Raw genomic sequence first — 17,549 nt, 5'->3', positions numbered from 1 at the left:
TACTGTAAGCGTGTAAGGCAAAATAAATGGCTGACATGATAGAGAGATGGTTACACGTGTTTCAACATTTTCGGAAAAGGCGAGACATGGTACCCGAGTTTGGCTCTATTGTGTATTGGTTGTGTATTAAGAATGGCAATAAAGAAGAGTTTTTTTTATTGGTCGAGTAGAAGCAGGAGATAGTAGAAGATAAATAGCAATTTGTCCTGTCTCGGTAGAGTCGCTGTTAAGCAAATGGACTAACAATCCAAAGGTCGTCAGTTTGAATTCCGGGGTGGAAGGAAGCTATGGTGTAAAAAGAGGTTTGCAATTGCCTCAACAATCAAACCTTCGAACACCAAGTTCGAGTAGGAATCTCGCAATAGAGAACGCCAAGTTAATGCTGTTGAGCGAACGACCTGTTTTTTTTTGTTTTTAGAAATTTGTATAATGTAGGAATTTGGACATCATTCTACTTGTACCTGGATGAATATGTCAAGTTGAAAATACAAACGTTGGTTTTTTTGTTATTTTTAATGCAAATGGTTTCCTAGTTCCCACAAGGAGAGAACCCTTGAAGAGTATGGGTGCTGGCATTTACAACGCGGATTCAATTCAATTCTTACTCAACTAATGGTAACATACCATAAGTCGCCTTCCAAGGCGCCGTGATAAAGTCCAGCTCGTGATGATGCGCTACCTTCTCTCCATAAAGCAATCGATTTCAGATGATGATTAGGATTATATATAGGATGGTTATTATTGTAAGGGTCTTCAAAGATAGCATTAGAAAAAGTTATTAAATTACTATGTTCATTTAACTCTATGATAAATGTATAATTTGAAGGAATATAAAATAAACTGTTTGTGGGTAAGCCTGATCAAAGTAAACAAAAGGAATTAGGGAAATACAGGCAAACTGGGACAAGGGATTTGCAATTGTTAGCAGTATCAGAAGATTGCAGGAAAATTATGAAATAAGTTTAGTACTTTATGGTATAAATTGCTGAATTTGATTTAGATCACTGTTCGGTTAATATTATGTTTTTGTTTGTGGTTTGCTTTTCTCTGTTTTTTTCTCGTTTGTTTTTTTTTTTTCTTTCTTTTTAGCGGTAGCAGAGGAAGAGGGAAGAACAGAAGGAGCAATGATTTGGAATTCAAAGAATTGATGATGACTACCGGAGGGACCGAACGCTGTGTACATCACTTCTACGATACAGTTCATCGAGGACCTAGAATTAAGAGTTACAATACGAGTGATAGTTTTTAAGTTATCATTCATTCATAATTTATCGAAGGGGAGGATGTGGCATTCTAGATTAGCCGTGTTATGCCTAAATTAGTGTTCAGTTTAGGTAAACGAAGATAAGCGTGTGAACGCTGTGAGTTCAGTCTGTGTACGAAGATGGACGAATAAAGCGGTGCGTTGAAAGCCGCATTATTGTGTTTTATTACAAGCTTGAGAATATCACAGTCACGATCAAGTGCTTCGCGTTTCCCCCATTTATCGCCATCCGCGATCACGCGAGCCTTTTGGAGCTCATTGCAAGACCGTGAAGAGATCGATCACATTAGTTCTCAAAGCGTTTAGAAGACGCCTGGGTATCGGCATCGATTCGCGTGTGGAATAGCGAGGTGTACGCTACACCTGTGCCCTGCCAGCCGAACTGCTTCCGTTCGACGCCGTGTTGCACGCCTACCGACCGCTGTAGAGCGAAAACTATACATTGTCACCTGCACAGACAGCGATCCATTTACTGACTGGGGACCACCAGCGCACGCGACTAAGTGTGTATCATGCCCAGCGACGTCGTGATCAACGCTGGGCTACTAAACATTGCTATCCTGTCGGACCGACCTGCGCATGTGCTAAAGTTCCTGAGAATCCTGTCAGCGACTCCGCAGACCACACCGATTCTCGATTGGTGCCGCCTATTCGAAACCGGGACAGAACGCATCACATGGATCAGTCCGTAGGAGACGACACGCCAAAAGTCTCCGAGTCATTTGACGCTACCGTGGCGGCGCACTAACCGTGGTATGCTAGTGGGTCATCTGTAGGGGTCAACCCTGAGCAAGTGGAGTTGATCTGCCCCAACACCGTAGGAGTTGCACACATGGGAACAATCATCCGTCGGCAGCCATCGAGCCAGCTGAAAACGTCGTCCTCTTGCCGCAATCCTTCAGCAGCACACCCTCCATCGCCTGAAGGGCGGAGTTCAAGTTGCTCCCCAGTGGAAACCAGACTGCCACCGAGATCATCTGTTCCAGCCTGCGGAAGGACGACTGACAATCACCAAGCAGAAATTAGGGTCAAATAGCCAAACACGCATGATCTCCCCCACCCCACAGCGTTGAGGTAGGTGGCCCAGAAGAGGGTAGAGTACAAGAGCAGCAGTTGACCGAAGCCGGTCGAGAGAAGAGCAACCCGTGGTCGCAGATCGAGAGAAGAAGTGTATCGCCCCGTCCGACCGAGTCCCGGAGGCTAGACGCGTGTAGCCATTGTTCCAGGAACGCGATATTGTACACGAAAGCTTCCAGGACACCCATAAGATTTTTGCTTGTTGCGATGAAGGACGTGCATGCCGTTTGCAGGTTCTCCGGGAAGGTGCCCTCGATTCTGGTGATCCCCATCAAGTCAATTAGCATCCGGGTTTGGATGGAAGGGAATCTTTTCGCGCGTCAATGTGACCTAAAAGACAGAAGGGCGAATGGGAAGTTCTAACAAGACTTCAAATCGCACTAACCTCCGGAATCGCCAGGTTCAACCGGAAACCCCTAGCACAAACCAATACTCCAGCGTTCGAGCCAATCTTCCGTTGCGGGAATTTTCAGCCAGAGTAGTTTCGCCAACACAAACAAATTCACCTCCCGGGGATTCTTCTGTATAGTTTCCCGCGGTGATCCATCCGTTCCGTGGAGTTGGGGCTGGCCGGTTCGTTGAACGTTTTCAGCAAAGTTAAATGAAGCAGCCGTCGCGAAAAATGTTGTTTTGTTCCTGTCAATGTTGTACGTTTTCAAATGTTTCCAAAGGCTACTATGAGTTTTCAAGTAGTCGAGTTCCCTTTTCGAGCAGTTATAACTTGGCTATAACTCTTAAAACCAGTTTTAATCTGATACCCCGTTCGCACGGGCGAGTTATAGCCGGTTTTAACGAAATGGTTATAAGTTATAACCAAGTTAAAACCGAACCGTTCGCACGGGCCCGATAGGTTTTAACGGTTTTAACTATTTTGACAGATCACAGCAAGCTGTGATTATTTAGTGTTGTCATTTATTTTCATTTTTTTTACGGTGATATGGAATGATCTTGAGAATCGTGGCCATTCTTGCGGTAAGGGCCGGTTTTTTTGTGGTTTTTTATCGGTTCCGGATTTGTGCAAGAATTTAGGTATCTTGAAATCAAATTTTCAAAATTTCGAAGTGTTCTGACTATGTGCTTTTACAGAACTTGTTTTCGTTTGGGCTGAAGCTGCACTGAAATAAAAATCATGATTGTCGCTATAAGTTTCGCATATAGATTTTTGCAGAATGCGTCTGCACATAAACGGCGTGTAGCCCGCATATAAACTGTATAAGCATAGCATATACATAGATACGAATCAGAACTATGTTAACGCATATAAAATGTATGTGCATGGTACATGAACGGTATATGCAATGCTCACAGATTTGAATATGCTTCCACTTAAAACATATATCAGTAAAGTTAATAATGTTTATGATATTTTTCATTCGATTTTCAATAGTACTGCATTTTATTTTTATTTGGTATTCCTTATGATATTTTTATTTTTTAATTTTCTTTCAATTTTTATTACCGTCATCAGGGGTGACATTGGGTCTGGGGGTGAGATTGGGTCATACAAATTTCAGCATTTTTGTATGACCCAATCTCACCTCCCCAGACCCAATGTCACCCCTGATGACGATATTTACAATATTTTTATGATGCTGCTAATTTATGTATTTTTATTGAAACGAGTTTGCAGGTTTTTTTATTCTTAAATTTACATTCTAAATAACATACTTTCACGACTTTCACAAGCAATCACGATCGATGTCGGGAACCTCTTTTGGCATGGCGTTGGCAAGTGACCAGACTTTGGCAGCATCGCTTTGCTGTCAGGGTGCACTCGTTGAGTTGGACCGCCGAATCGCTTCTCCACCAGGTCCCCTCGTCATAACCCCTCTGCTCTCCCAACTCACTCTGCCATCGCTAGAAGCAGCTACTTGTCCGGGTCGGGGAAGGTGCTAATGAGGGGGATCTTGTGGGTTATGAGGTAGAGCCAATCTCCGGTGGGAAGTTCAGGGAGAAGGTCGTGTTGTTTGTTGTTTTGAATGAGCGCGATAGAGGGCTGGGCGGAACAGGTTTGTTAAGAAGGTTTGCAGAACGGATCAACTTGCCGCCAGCTGAAATGACAGAAAGGTAAAGGGGGTTCAAAAATCTGTCGTGTCAAAGCTTTCTATGTAACAAAGCCTAGTACAGAGCACCTCAACCAAAACTCACCGTTGGCACTGTCCAGCAAAAGTCCGCTCAGCTCCGACAGCAGATCGTTGATCGCCCGGTGTTGGCGCATGCTGTGACACACCGCACGTTGAGGGCAAGCCGGAAGCGTGTGAGTGGTTCGAAACGGAGGACGTCGATGACCTAAATAAACAAAATCACAAATTAAACCTCTCAGGTCAAATCAAAGTCCCCCAATCCTCACTCGTTCCGTCTACTGTCGCACCTGTTGTCCAGATAATCTCCGTACTCTCCACCTCTCCCGGAACCACCGAACCGCATTCCAACTGCCGCGACGAGAACATTCTGGATTCTTGCAGCTGTGGCCTTGCAAATTGGCCGGGTTACCGAAATGATGCCGTCAGATTAAACGAACGCCAAACTATTGACTCAGCTCCAGGACATGCTAACTATAGTATACCTAACTACTAACTACTTTAGTTTAAAATAAATCACTTTATTTTAGAGAAACTTTCGGAAACAGCACGCAAATGATTCTGTTTTCCAATTTTTCGCCATCTTGTTTGACCAAAAGCTTTTATGCACACGTTCGAGCACGTGTACATAAATGTTGTGAACATTGCATATAAGTTTTATGTGTAAAAGCATACTGCAAAAATCTATACTATCGTGAACATACAACTTATATGCGGTGCTCACAAAGGGTATTTGCATGAACAACATTTTTTATCAAGCAGAAGTCAGATACGGTTATGTGAAATACGCACATAAAATGTATTAAGATTACTGTTTAAAATCGTATGTAGGCATATGATGTTTAAGAGGACGCAGTGATAAAAGTTATTACGCTTGTTTAAGAATCGTTTATGTGCAGCTTGCATATAAAATCAATCATGATTTTAGTTTCCGTGTGGTCCGCTTACTCCGGATTCGAACTTTGTCACCCAGGGAATCGCTTTGCGTTGAAGCAGGACATTCTAGGAAAACTGCTGTGTTGTGTTTTCCACGACCCAATTGAGTCCAAAATTTCGCGATTCGCTCAGGTTTACTGCAAATCCGGAAGGTGGCCCGTGGACTGCTAACGGCAAAGAAGGACAAGACAGGCAGGACTTCCTGCTCTGCGCTGCTGCGGAGTGTTGGACGTGTCCTGTATTACGTGCTTGGCCTCAAGATCGACAGCTTTCTGGAAGGTCGCCTGAAGATCCGAATGTTTAAGTTGGAATTGGTCAAGTTCTACCATTACGCCGGCTACAAGCTCGGGGTTGTCCGACCGGGTCACGTCAAGAGAAATACCATAAAAGGGCGTCTCCGAAGCCAATTAAACATCTCCTCACCCTACTCCCCCCATCCCCGTCCCACCATTCCCGCTCCCACCCGTTAGTTGTTTCAATTATTAATGACGAAAAAAGGGTTTTGTTAAACTACAGACTGCGCGTCTTAGATGCCGACTTACGTGCATCGAGACTTCTCCGATACATCTGATACGGACATTTCTTGTCAAATTTCTCCTTTCCTCCTGGCCCAACGAGGCACCCGGCGTGCGCTTGTGTTCTTTCTATCGCTTTGTTGAGTTTAGTCTTGAGAGGCAAAACGCACATCTGAACGACAAGTACTAGCTAGTACGCGTCCACATTCCCGGATCGACGACCATCACAGGTACTAACGTGGAGATACTTGTAACCTTTTGGATTGAGATAATTTTGAATAATTTGCCCGCCTTCCCTCGTACCCTGTAGATCGGGCCTGAGGCCTGCTCTACCTTTTACTTTTTTTAAATAATGACGTGGACCAATCATTATTGGCCACGATCAAGTGCTTCGCGTTTCCCCCATCTATAGCCATCCGCTATCACGCGAGCCTTTTGGGGCTCATTGCAAGACCGTGAAGAGATCGATCACATTAGTTCTCGAAGCGTTTACACTTGTGCCCTGCCAGCCGAACTGCTTCCGTTCGACGCCGTGTTGCACGCCTACCGACCGCTGTAGAGCAAAAACTGGACATTGTCACCTGCACAGACAGTGCGATCCATCTACTGACTGGGGACCACCAGCGCACGTGACCACGTGTGTATCATGCCCAGCGACGTCGTGATCAACGGAGGGCTACTAAACATTGCGATCCTGCCGGACCGACCTGCGCATGTGTTGAAGTTCCTGAGAATCCTGTCGGCGACTCCGCACACCACACCGATCTTCGATCGGTGCCGCCCATTCGAAACCGGGACAGAACGCATCGCGCCTGTCGAGCCAGCGCATGAGGATTGCCAAAAAAAAAGCTGTTGGCACACGCTATGGTACCGCCTAGTAAGAAACATCTCGCTTCTTCTCGTGCCTCGTAAGTACGACCTGAACCACTACACGTGGTGGCAATACGTAGGAGACGACACGCAAAAAATCTCCGAGTCGTTTGACGCTACCGTAGCGGCGCACTAACCTTGGTATGCTAGTGGATCATTCGTAGGGGCCACCCTGAGCAAGTGGAGTCGATCTGCCGCAACACCGTAGGAGTTGCACACATGAGAAAAATCATCTGTCGGCGGCCGTTGAGCCAGCTGAAAACGTCGTCCTCTTGCCGCAAACCTTCAGCAGCACACCCACGGATCGCCTGAAGGGCGGTGTTCAAGTTGCTCACCAGCGGCGACCAGACTGCTGGCACCGAGATCATCTGTTCCAGCCTGCGGAAGGACGACTGACAATCACCGAGCAGAAATTAGGATCAAATAACCAAACACGCATGAACTCCCCCACCCCACTGCGTTGAGGTAAGTGGCCCAGAAGAGGGTAGGATACAAGAGCAGCAGTTGACCACCCGAAGCAGACGACCAACCCGTGGTCGCGGATCGGAAGAAGAAGTGTCCCGCCCGGCCGACCGAGTCCCGGAGGTTAGACGCGTGTAGCCGATGTTCCAGGAACGCGAGATCATACACGAACGCTTCCAGAGGCTTTGAGGACGTGCATGCCGTTTTTGCAGGTTCTCCGGAAATGCCCTCGATTCCGTTGATCCCCATCACGTAAATCAGCATACGGGTTTGGGTGGAAGGGGATCTTTTCGCGATGTAACCTGGAAGACAAGAAGGCGAATGGGAAGTTCTAACAAGACTTCAAGTCGCACTTACCTCCAAGAATCGCAAGGTTAAACGGAAAACAATCGTACAAAGCAATGCTCCGGCGTTCGAGCAAATCATCCGTTGGGGTAATCTTCTGCCAGAGTAGTTTCGCCAACACAAAGCTATCCACCTCCCGGGGGTTCTTCGGTTTAGTTTCCACGGTGATCCGTCCGTTCCGTGGATTTGGGGCGGGCCGGTTTGTTGAACGCTTTCAGCAAAAATAACTGAAACCGCCGTCGCGAAAAATATTGTTTTGCTTCTGTCAATGTCGGACGTTTGTAAATGTTTCCAAAGGCTACTATGAGTTTTCAAGTAGTCGAGTTCCCTTTTCGAGCAGTTTTAACTTGGTTATAAGTTTAAAACCAGTTTTAATCTGACAGCTCGTTGTATGGGCAAAACCTGAGTTATAGCCAGTTTTAAGAGTTATAACCACTTTTGGTCTTATAACCGGTTATAACTCGCCCGTGCGAACGGGGTATGACAGCTCGTTGTATAGAGCAATCTACGTGCGTATGTATTGCGTGTACGTACACGAAAATAAAGTGAGGTTAAATTTTGTCAGGCAGCAAAATCAAATGGTGCGCTAGTGTGCGTACGCGAAACGTCATAAAGCTCTATGGGCAAAACCAGAGTTATAGCCGGTTTTAAGAGTTATAACCACTTTTGGTCTTATAACCGGTTATAACTCGCCCGTGCGAACGGGGTATTAGGTTTTACGCCGACTCGATTTTTAGGTTAGAAATTTGACAGTTCGGCTGCACTGTTTACATTTTTTGCACGTGTGTCTAAGTAAAAATGTGTGTGCGTGTGCGCTCATGACGTCACGCTGTAAAACCTAATTACTGCGCGTTTTGTTTTTGTTTATCTTCTTCTTCGAATCGCTTGCCATTAGGTTTTACGCCGACTCGATTTGGAGGTTAGAAAGGAGTGCACTGTTTACATGGACTTAGCACAGTTCGATGCGGTCGTCGATTTTGTTCGGGGAAATTCGTCGACAATCGACGAAGACCATGTAAACAGTGCACACGAGCTGTCAAATGACGTCACGGTGTAAAACCTAATTGCTGCCAGGTATGTTTTTTATTGCACGAAAAGTGCAGAAAATCGCTGGCAACAATGTTTATGGCACATTCTGAAATGCCGCGCGGCGTGTACCTTTCAAAGAATCGGACATTACAGATTGTCAAGTCCAGGGCCCCGGCGATGGCCTGATATGAGCTACCGAACAACATTGGCAATATGGCGTCGTTTGTTTACAAACATGGGATTGTTTGTGGACGAACTGAAAAATTTCCTTTTTTGTAAAAAAATCTATAACCATTGTGCAATAACATTAAATCTTACAAACAGACAAAATTTCGTTAAATTCTAGACCAGAATTTGTTTTATTATTATTTTTCAATTCAAACATCTTTTATCGAGATTCTGATCAAGATTGCACATCAAATCATCATGCCTTTAGTGCATCTTTAGTTTTCACATCGATTCGCTGTGGATTTGTGTTTAAATTTTGAAATTTGGCATAAATCAAAATAAGTTGCAAAATTCCCAACTTCAGCCATGTGCAACAATTTCCACATCACCCATGCGGGAAACCGATAATGGGGTAATTCATGCGTTCCAAACTGTCAAAATTCCAAAACGTCATTGCCAATCTTCGGTTCTCTGCTTTTGTTCGTGTTTGAAGTTTCGGGCCGAGACTCTGGTCAAGTCACTGACTTGACAATCTGTACTCGAATCGGGTGCTCTATTATTGACAATCAAGTTTGAACTGACAGTTAAATACACACAAAGAAAAAATACTCTAAATTTAAAAAGATCGTTCGTTGGATTAAAAGTTCGCGTTGGTGAATATTCGTAGAAAGTTCAAACTTTTTAATTTAAAAGTTAGAAAGTTGTTGATACTACCATGCATTTCTGGAACAAAATCGTTGTATCGGTAAAAGTTTTTTGCTTTTAATTCAAGAAGAAACTTTTTATGGCATGAATAAATAACATTTAACATTACAGTGATGATTTTCGAAAAATGTGATGGATTTTATTTCAATATTTTAATATTTAAACAGTTGCTTCCGTTTTTTTTTTGTATTCAACGCTTCTGCTTATGGTAGGCTAACTTCCGCGTCCAAGCTAAACCGATTCTTACGGTACGCCACCGGTCACGTCCGAAGGCCCCATGCTGAGCATGTTACGGATGGACGTTTCGTTGGGCAGCAACATCGCGGCCTTCATTTTGGAGCGCGACAGCGTTTTAGAGAACAGGGTGGTCTCGTTGCCGGCCATCATCAGGACAGGCTTGGAGGAGTTGGCCATTGGTTTTTGATTTGGGAAGGGAAGTCGACGTTTTCCGGCTGGGAAGTAAAGCGCCTGAACGGATAGTTCCCGATTACTTCGTCCTCCTTCAAGAATGACACAGATGTTCCAACTGGCCGTCAAAGTTCATCCCGCCGAAGCTGCGTTTGTGGGCGGTAGTTGCTGAAAGAGTTTGAAAGTAAATGAAATTGGTGAGACACTGAACACATTCTCAGTACTCACCGGTGACTTCTTCGGTATTCCAGGTAGATGTTCTTGATCAGGTTCGTCGGATCTCGCTCCAATTTCTGGAAGTAATCCGAGTACGTCAACTCCAGGACTTGCGGCTTTCGTACAGACGGTCCATCCAGAACTGGTGCAAACTGTTCTTCTGGATGTTTAGGTAATAATCGTCAAACATGTCCCGCAACGAGAAATGGACTGCGGACCCTCAGGACATCCCACACTGTCCCGTCATCACTTCCGGCACATAATGCTGCTGATGGTCGTAAACCGCCGGCACCGAGTGCAACATCCGCGCTGACCACCTCCGATTATGGCGCTTCTCGTCGTTTCCCTCTTCCGTCGGATCCTTCTCCTCACCATCAAAATTTACTTTATCGTACTTGTTCGATAAGCGGATGTAAATCTGCTTCAACTTCAATTTCGTCCACCTGGCCACCACCACCGAATACAACCGGTGCAAATCCACATCCCGACCTCCGATCTTCGGCAACCGCATAAACTGCGTCCTACAAAAACAAACAAAATTAATCACAAACGCCACCAAACACCCAAGCTTCCTTCTTACCAACTCCGGTCGTGAAACAGCTGCAGTTCCTGCAGGAAGCTGGCCTTGTCCTTTTTCGAAAACCAACTTTCCCTCCGACCTCGTCCCGCACCGGCACCACCCACCTTCCGCTGCTGCTGTTTTGGCTCACAAAGGTGTCCGCGTCCAACTCCTGGCTGTGGCCGCGTCCGGATTTGATTCGCTTCGTGGACAACTCACCACCGGCACTACCAAAATGTTTGTTTACATTTTGTACTTAGGCGTACACGGTTACACGAGAACGACGAAATGAAAGAAATTATGTAGTCGAATTAAAAGTAAAAAGTTTTAAATCAGTTAGCAATGAGATTTTCAAAAACTGTAGCAGTAAAAGTTTTCATATTCAAAACAAGAAAAAAACTTTTAATGGAGCAAATTTTGACCACTTTTTATTTCAACAGTAAGTTACTTTTGCCATTACAGTAATATTTTTTGTGTGTAAAAATGATTAATTACCAAAAGCTGAAAATGCAATGAAATTATTTAAAAGTTGTTAAAATTCCGTACAAATCAGTATTACAAAAAAATCCGGGCTGTTAAAAATCCGCGGAGAGGGTCGAACATCCGTACGGTAAGGAAAAAAGGTGCAGTGGTAATGTAACAGGCATAACCAAAATGACGAAGAACGAATAAAGAAACATTTAGCTGAATTCTCGATTAAATTTTCAAAAGGCCCTATCTGCATAGGAAACCCATGAGGGATAGGTTGTTTTGAAAATTTAATCTAGAATTCTTGATTTTTTAACTTTATGTGAGGAAAGCTAGGTGGTATTTAGAGAAGGCATCACCTTGAGGCACTTGCTTTTTTATAGGGAAGCGGGAAGGCTAGTTCCTGAAACGCCACCTGGTGGCGCTTTCGAAAGAAGCTGAGCTCCTCTCGCTTCGGTGGTAGACCACCGACTGAAGCCAGCCTTCAAATTTCCCGTGGTTTTGTAGGGAAGCGGAAAGGCTAGTTCCTGAAGACGCCACCTGGTGGCGCTTGCGAGAGGAGCTGAGCTCCTCTCGCTTCGGTGGTAGACCACCGACTGAAGCCAGCCATCAAATTTCCCGTGGTTTTGTAGGGAAGCGGAAAGGCTAGTTCCTGAAGACGCCACCTGGTGGCGCTTGCGAGAGGAGCTGAGCTCCTCTCGCTTCGGTGGTAGACCACCGACTGAAGCCAGCCATCAAATTTCCCGTGGTTTTGTAGGGAAGCGGGAAGGCTAGATCCTGAAGACGTCACCTGGTGGCGCTTGCGAAAGGAGCTGAGCTCCTCTCGCTTCGGTGGTAGACCACCGACTAAACTAATGCTGTGGAGGGAGTGGCGTTTATATTTATATCAAAACCACAGACAAACAGACGGGACACTCGAGTGCCGAACCATCGTCCTTCTAAAACGGTTATTTCAAATGCAATTTTGTTTCGGCATCCACTCACCCGGCGCTGATGTCGCTGCTGTCGTGACAGCTCGCCCGTCTTTTCTTAGTGTGTGTGATGTGTGTTTTTAAGTTGAGCTTGAGCACGTGTGAGGCAGCAAATTAAAACAAAACAATTATGATGGAATTCAAGAATTATAACGATGATCCACAATCCAGGCTTTGCTGGACAAGATTGGGGCAGTCTTGGTCAGGGTCATATGAGCGGCTGACTAACGAGGACATACCTTTTGCCCCACTATTAACCCGGGAGGACTCCTCAACAGCCCGCCGATGTTGAGGCTGCTGCTGAGGCGCCCGATACTGCGGAGGAAGGCGGATCCTATGGTGGAGTCATCTGGTCATCTCCTTCGGAGCAACCTGATGCTTATCCTTCGTGGACTGCTGCTCAGATTGCTGCTGCTTGTCGTCCTTTTGGCGATGTTGTGTCGATCGTGGGCGCCACTCAATCTTCTTCTACAGTTGAGTTTCTTTGATTCTGTTTCGATGTATGACTTTGTGGTAGCGTTTTTTGGAATCTTTGCGACTTTTTGCTTTTGTTGTTTGGCGCAACTTAACTGCTCCGTGGACACGTTCCCCGCGGATGTTTCCAAACGCCTTTCATGGGGACCAATTCTGGTAGATTTGAATTGGATTTTTTCTATTTCAGCGGTCACTACTGGTGTTTTCGTGACCATGGGTATCGAGATTTCGGTGGAGGAGGAATCTTCGACAGAACTTGGAAGCAACGGGAGGACCAGTTTTTTAGTCTCTGTCGTTGCGGTTGTGGTGCGTCGTTGCTGATGCTGCCGCATGATTCGCTACATGAAGTTCTGCCATTGGAAACGGAACCAACCGTGGAACCGACCCACCGTCATATTCGGTCATCGGAGTTGATTTTTATGTTTTTCATCGGGTACTGACGACCAGCAACAACACAATTATTTCGATCAGCTGATTATGTTTACAATCGTTATGGCTTGATTGTCTCACGCATACATTGACATGACATATGACAGTGAAGGGTTTGTATTGGTATGTTTGGGCTACGCTTCGGCATCAGCTCACCAGGCAGCGCTGACGTCACCGTGATTTGGTGGTTTGATGAAGGACGATGGATTTCAATAATAATTTGTATGGAGAGTCACGTCTGTTTGTCTGTGTCAAAACCGTCGGCCGCGCTGCTTCTGTGATTTTCCCCTCTGCTTGGGGAAGGCGTTCCATTTTTCGGTTTTTTTTTTCACAAACTTATTTTTATTAGGTCCTTTTAGGTGCTGAGACCAAGTTAGGACCGGACAAAAAGCCTTGGTGTGGCCAAGCTTTTGGCAGTTGCTGCAGCTCATAACCTTCGGGTAATACAAGCGAACTGGCAGGCGGAGCACGTTGCCGATTTCCAGATAGTCGGGCAGTGCTGTGCCAGCAAAAGTTACTCGGTACGAGTTCGTTGGAACGAACTTCTTGTTCCCCCCCTCGCCATCAGAATTGCCCATCTGCCTCACCTCAATGACCTGGACCGTCGGAAGGTTCTTTCTTTTGAAGAGGCCAACTCCCTTCAACACTTGTTGCACCGTAAGATGATCTCCACTGACGACACCGTCGATCTCCACCGAGCGCGCTGGGATCCAAACTCGGTATTCGACGCAGAATTTCGGGTCACAAACAATTCCGTTCGCCTCCTTCGCGTTGTTGAGAGCAACTCGTAGCTTGTTTCGGTGGAGCTTCGTCACTTCTGTCACGCCCGAGTAATGCTTCTCCAAGTCCGCCGCAATCCGCATCACGTTCAGGGGCTTGGACTTCGGCCGGAAGAAAACGACCCACTGTCCTCCTGGATGGTCATGGTACTTGCGAACGCGCGGGGTTGGTTGACCCGGTTCCGAAGACTTCTGCACCTTTTTGTCCGTCGTTGGCTGCTTCTCCGCCTGAAACCCGTCCGGTTTCTCCCACACACTCTCCTTGGTAACGTTGTTCCAGTAAAACAACTTCCCCTCCTTGGTTCTTTGTTCCGTCCACTCACTTTCCGCCTTCGCGGCCGCCGCCATGGCCGTCGGCGAAGAAAAACAAATCTCCGTCAGAAAACGCGCGAAAAATGCGATAACTAGCTCGAGAGACGACCGCTCGCGGCTAGAGCTGACGACTGAATGTCCATTTTTCGGTTTCATTTCGCTTCGCGAAATTTTGGATTGCTACCCTGTATAGAGCCCTAAGACGAAGTTCTTCGTAAAAATCCGTAGCCTTATGCATAAATATTAACACATAACACTGTGTTTTAAAGTGATATAAACACATAACACTGTGTTTTAAAGTTAACATTGTGGGCATAATCATAATGTAATACCTCTTTTTGCACGTGGCCGGATCTTGGCGGCATCGTTGCTGACTTTCTTTCGATTAGCCCGAAACTGCTTCTCCATATTCGGAGTCGGTCCTGGCAAGCTCTCCTACAAGCCATCCAATCCTCTCCGAATCGCTACAAACTTCTCCCCGGAACGTTTACTTGGCGTTCTCGGCGGCACCTGAAATGACACAAAAACGACGCACGTTTATTTTGAGGAAGTTCAACATCTACTCCAAAACTCACCTGTGATCCTGCCCAGCTAAAGCCTGTCAAGTCCGGCAGAATGTCGGTTGCCGGCTGCCAACCGATGGGTGGGCCGGGAGACGTTTTGAATAGATCTTTCGCGGTCGTCGTCGTGCGTCACGATGGTCTCCTCGACGTGAGTGTATCAGGGGTGGAAGAGTTGGTTGTCGGAACGTTGGTTAGCTGATGGTGGCGCACATGTTGATCTTCTTCGCTAACCTTTTTCTCACCGAGCGTGGAGGCCGAGCTGGAAGCGGGCAAGTGGGACGAACGGAGGAGGGTTTGCGGCGGCCACTTCCTGTTGCTCTTTCTTCAGCGCTCCTGCTGGCTGTTGCTCTCCCGGTCTCCCGGCTTCTCGGTCTCTGCCAGCATCATGCGTTAGCGGGACTGTGAGCGGCGCTTCCGGACGCTGGAAAATGCTGGACGAAAGAGGAAATTATATCAAATCTTGCCATGCGAGCAATTATTAAAGTTGGCAAACCTTTGCTGAAATGTTCAATGATTTCAAATGCACCTTTTTCCGAGCCTTTTCACCAAGCTTTTCACTATGGAAAACTTTTATTTTTAAAACAAAACTGCAATTTATATTAAAGAAAAACCGCAAGCAAAACTATGTTTGTTTAATTTATCGCCATCTTGTTTAATAATGAACGGTTATGCTTGGATTATGCACACATTCAAGCAATCACCCATAAATGTTGTGAGCATTGCACATAAGTGTTATGTGTACAAGCATACTGCAAAAATCTATAGTATCGTGAACATACATTTTATATGCGGTGCTCATGAATTGTATTTGTCAGGAAAATACTGTGTAATAAGCAGAAAACAAGCTCGGTTATGAGGAGTTCGCATATAAAATCTATAGAGATGTTTGTTATTAATTATATGTGGTCAAATGAGGTTTATAAGGCTGTGTCATAGATTTCATAACGCTGATTTAAAGTTCGTTTATATGCAGTTTGCATACAAATTCAATCATGATTTTAGTTTCCGTGTAGTGCAAGCAAAGTCTCAATCTTTTCTTTGTACACTGTTTGTACAGATTTTTAACTTCGCGATACAGTTTTTTTTAAAGGAGGGATACACATTTCATAATCGCAATATGACATCACTGTACTGTCGTCCGGTTCCATGGTTTTAGCATATTTACCAGGTATCCTTGATTGTACGTTCTTAAGAAATCTTAAGCAAATCTAAATAAAGCTATGATGAACCAGCGAATTTGGGTTTTATCGATTTGTCATGGAGTTTTACCGTGAGTTTTACTCTTACTTTTATTCGAATTTAGGAAAAATCCTTCACAAACTATCGCGTGCTTCGGCTTTTAAGGAAAGCATTTTTTTTTTATTAGCACAGCCTGTCATACCTAGTTCATATGTTAAGAACCACGGTTGGATTTCTTTGCTCCAACACGGCATCTGCTCGGCAACAGTGCTCGTCAGTAGGAGTTTGAACATCGAAGGAGCGAGTAATGGAATAGCCGAAGAGAGTGCAGGGAGTGGAAGAACCGCTATTTAGCGAATTTGTTTTAGCCACCACCGTGTCGTCACCATTTTTTGCAGTCCAGTTGTTTTACTGCTGCAAAAAAAGCGGATCAACGCGCGCGGCAAAGTGCATCCGACCAACCGACCTGCTACGATTTTATATCTGTGCGTGGGAGACCGTGTCTGCGATCCTTTGTACGACAAATTTCAAGTTACGGGATCGGGATCGTGTTTTTCTCGGTGTGTATTTTCCGTCGATGAGTCGCGACCGCGTACGTGCGTGTGTGTGAGTGAGTCGACACCGAAAAAAGGCTAAATTTTCGATGAAGAGGTCAGCAAATTGATTTGGCGAAATTTTTTGGCTTTGGAGAAGAAAAAAGTCGCAATTTGTAAGCGGTAGGAAGAAAAGCAAACCAGCTAGCGAAGGAAAGAAGAAGCAGCATCGTGTGAATATCTGTTGGTCGCGCACATAAAGGAAAAGTTTTTTTTTTTTGGTGCCGCTGTAGTGGTGCGTTTACCATATCTCTCTCACCAATACACCCAAACCCGAAATTGCGTGACGACGAGTTCGATCGCTCTACTCGGGACACCAAAACAGCCACGGCCTACTGTGCTGCTGCTGTGTGATGGTTTGGCTTGCATGAATCGGATGTCGGAGTCGTCATCTTGAAATCCCGGAGATCACGTACCCACTCTTGAGTTGTATTTTTCCTCGCGCGACTCGCGGGCTAAAGTCGGAGTAACGAAAAACGAGGTTAGAGCGCGCTGACTTTGGTTTTGTAGCCGGAGCACAAAGTAGGGCGACGATTTTGTCTGTTTTTCTCTGCGTGCTTGCGAGGAAAAGCCAACGGAAGAAAAAAAGCCAGGTTGTCCCGGGTTCCAGCTTCCGCGTCCCTACTGACAGTGTTTTTTGAAGAGTTCAAACTTCGGGTCGAAAGAGGAAATCAACGCCGCAGCCATGGTGGAACGGATTGTCGAAGAAACAGCTGAAGCAAATATAGGTAAGTGTTGGGATAGGTGAAAGGGATGGGGGTTTTATCCAAACGTTTTCAGTATTCGCTTATTGCACAATGCTAGTCCCTGATTGCGGATAGTCCCCGGGAAGGAAAGATCTCAAAAGTTTGCACGATAGGGTGAATAACTAAACGTTTGCGTCACTCTGTTTTTGTTTATGACGAGATTGTATCTTGTACACTTTTTTGTCAATACATTTCAATTGCTTTACAACCATTAATATGACGCAACTTTCAAAGAAAAATTTCAAAGTAGTTTTGCCATAGACATAACCGGAATGGCGATAGATAACAGAATTTATGTCAGTTTATTTCGGTGATAACCTTACTGGAAGCTGTCGGAATATTTTTCACACAGTAAAAGATAGTTTTGCCATTTATATCTGTGTACAGTAAGTGCATTATC

General features: G+C 45.4%; 2 protein-coding genes and 1 long non-coding RNA gene across 5 annotated transcripts in view; 1 reads left to right on the top strand and 2 right to left on the bottom strand.

Annotated features, from left to right (window-relative positions):
* Positions 1-670: 670 nt before the first annotated feature.
* On the bottom strand, positions 671-3,433 carry LOC120427455 (uncharacterized). The gene is made up of 2 exons (XR_005606884.2): positions 2,727-3,433; positions 671-2,671 (listed from the first exon to the last, which is right to left on the bottom strand). It is a non-coding gene; the product is annotated as an uncharacterized LOC120427455 (long non-coding RNA).
* A 511-nt stretch (positions 3,434-3,944) lies between these two features.
* Positions 3,945-5,321, bottom strand: LOC120427443 (uncharacterized). The gene is made up of 3 exons (XM_039592304.2): positions 4,713-5,321; positions 4,490-4,630; positions 3,945-4,392 (listed from the first exon to the last, which is right to left on the bottom strand). Exons 1-3 carry the CDS (start codon positions 4,789-4,791, stop codon positions 4,256-4,258), a joined length of 357 nt encoding a protein of 118 aa, XP_039448238.1. The 5' UTR covers positions 4,792-5,321; the 3' UTR covers positions 3,945-4,255.
* Positions 5,322-16,082: 10,761 nt separating this feature from the next.
* LOC120427459 (calcium/calmodulin-dependent protein kinase type II subunit gamma) overlaps positions 16,083-17,549 on the top strand; it is a 46,445-nt gene continuing 44,978 nt past the window's right edge. For all 3 annotated transcript variants that reach the window (XM_039592328.2, XM_039592330.2, XM_039592329.2), the window contains exon 1: positions 16,083-17,131. In XM_039592328.2, the coding sequence (XP_039448262.1) occupies positions 17,089-17,131 (43 nt within the window). In that variant the 5' untranslated portion in view covers positions 16,083-17,088. The remainder of the gene's footprint in view (positions 17,132-17,549) is intronic.

Source organism: Culex pipiens, chromosome 1, assembly GCF_016801865.2.
Source record: "Culex pipiens pallens isolate TS chromosome 1, TS_CPP_V2, whole genome shotgun sequence".
NCBI lineage: Eukaryota > Metazoa > Arthropoda > Insecta > Diptera > Culicidae > Culex > Culex pipiens.
This window is presented reverse-complemented; position numbering and strand designations above follow the sequence as displayed.

What these genes read in the sequence shown, in the direction of transcription:
- LOC120427443 (XM_039592304.2), bottom strand. Translation starts at nt 4,791, where the DNA reads ATGTTCTCGTCGCGGCAGTTGGAATGCGGTTCGGTGGTTCCGGGAGAG. An exon ending in GGAGATTATCTGGACAACAG is followed by an intron (nt 4,631 to 4,712) that starts GTGCGACAGTAG and finishes TTGTTTATTTAG; the next exon opens with GTCATCGACGTCCTCCGTTT. An exon ending in TTTGCTGGACAGTGCCAACG is followed by an intron (nt 4,393 to 4,489) that starts GTGAGTTTTGGT and finishes CTGTCATTTCAG; the next exon opens with CTGGCGGCAAGTTGATCCGT.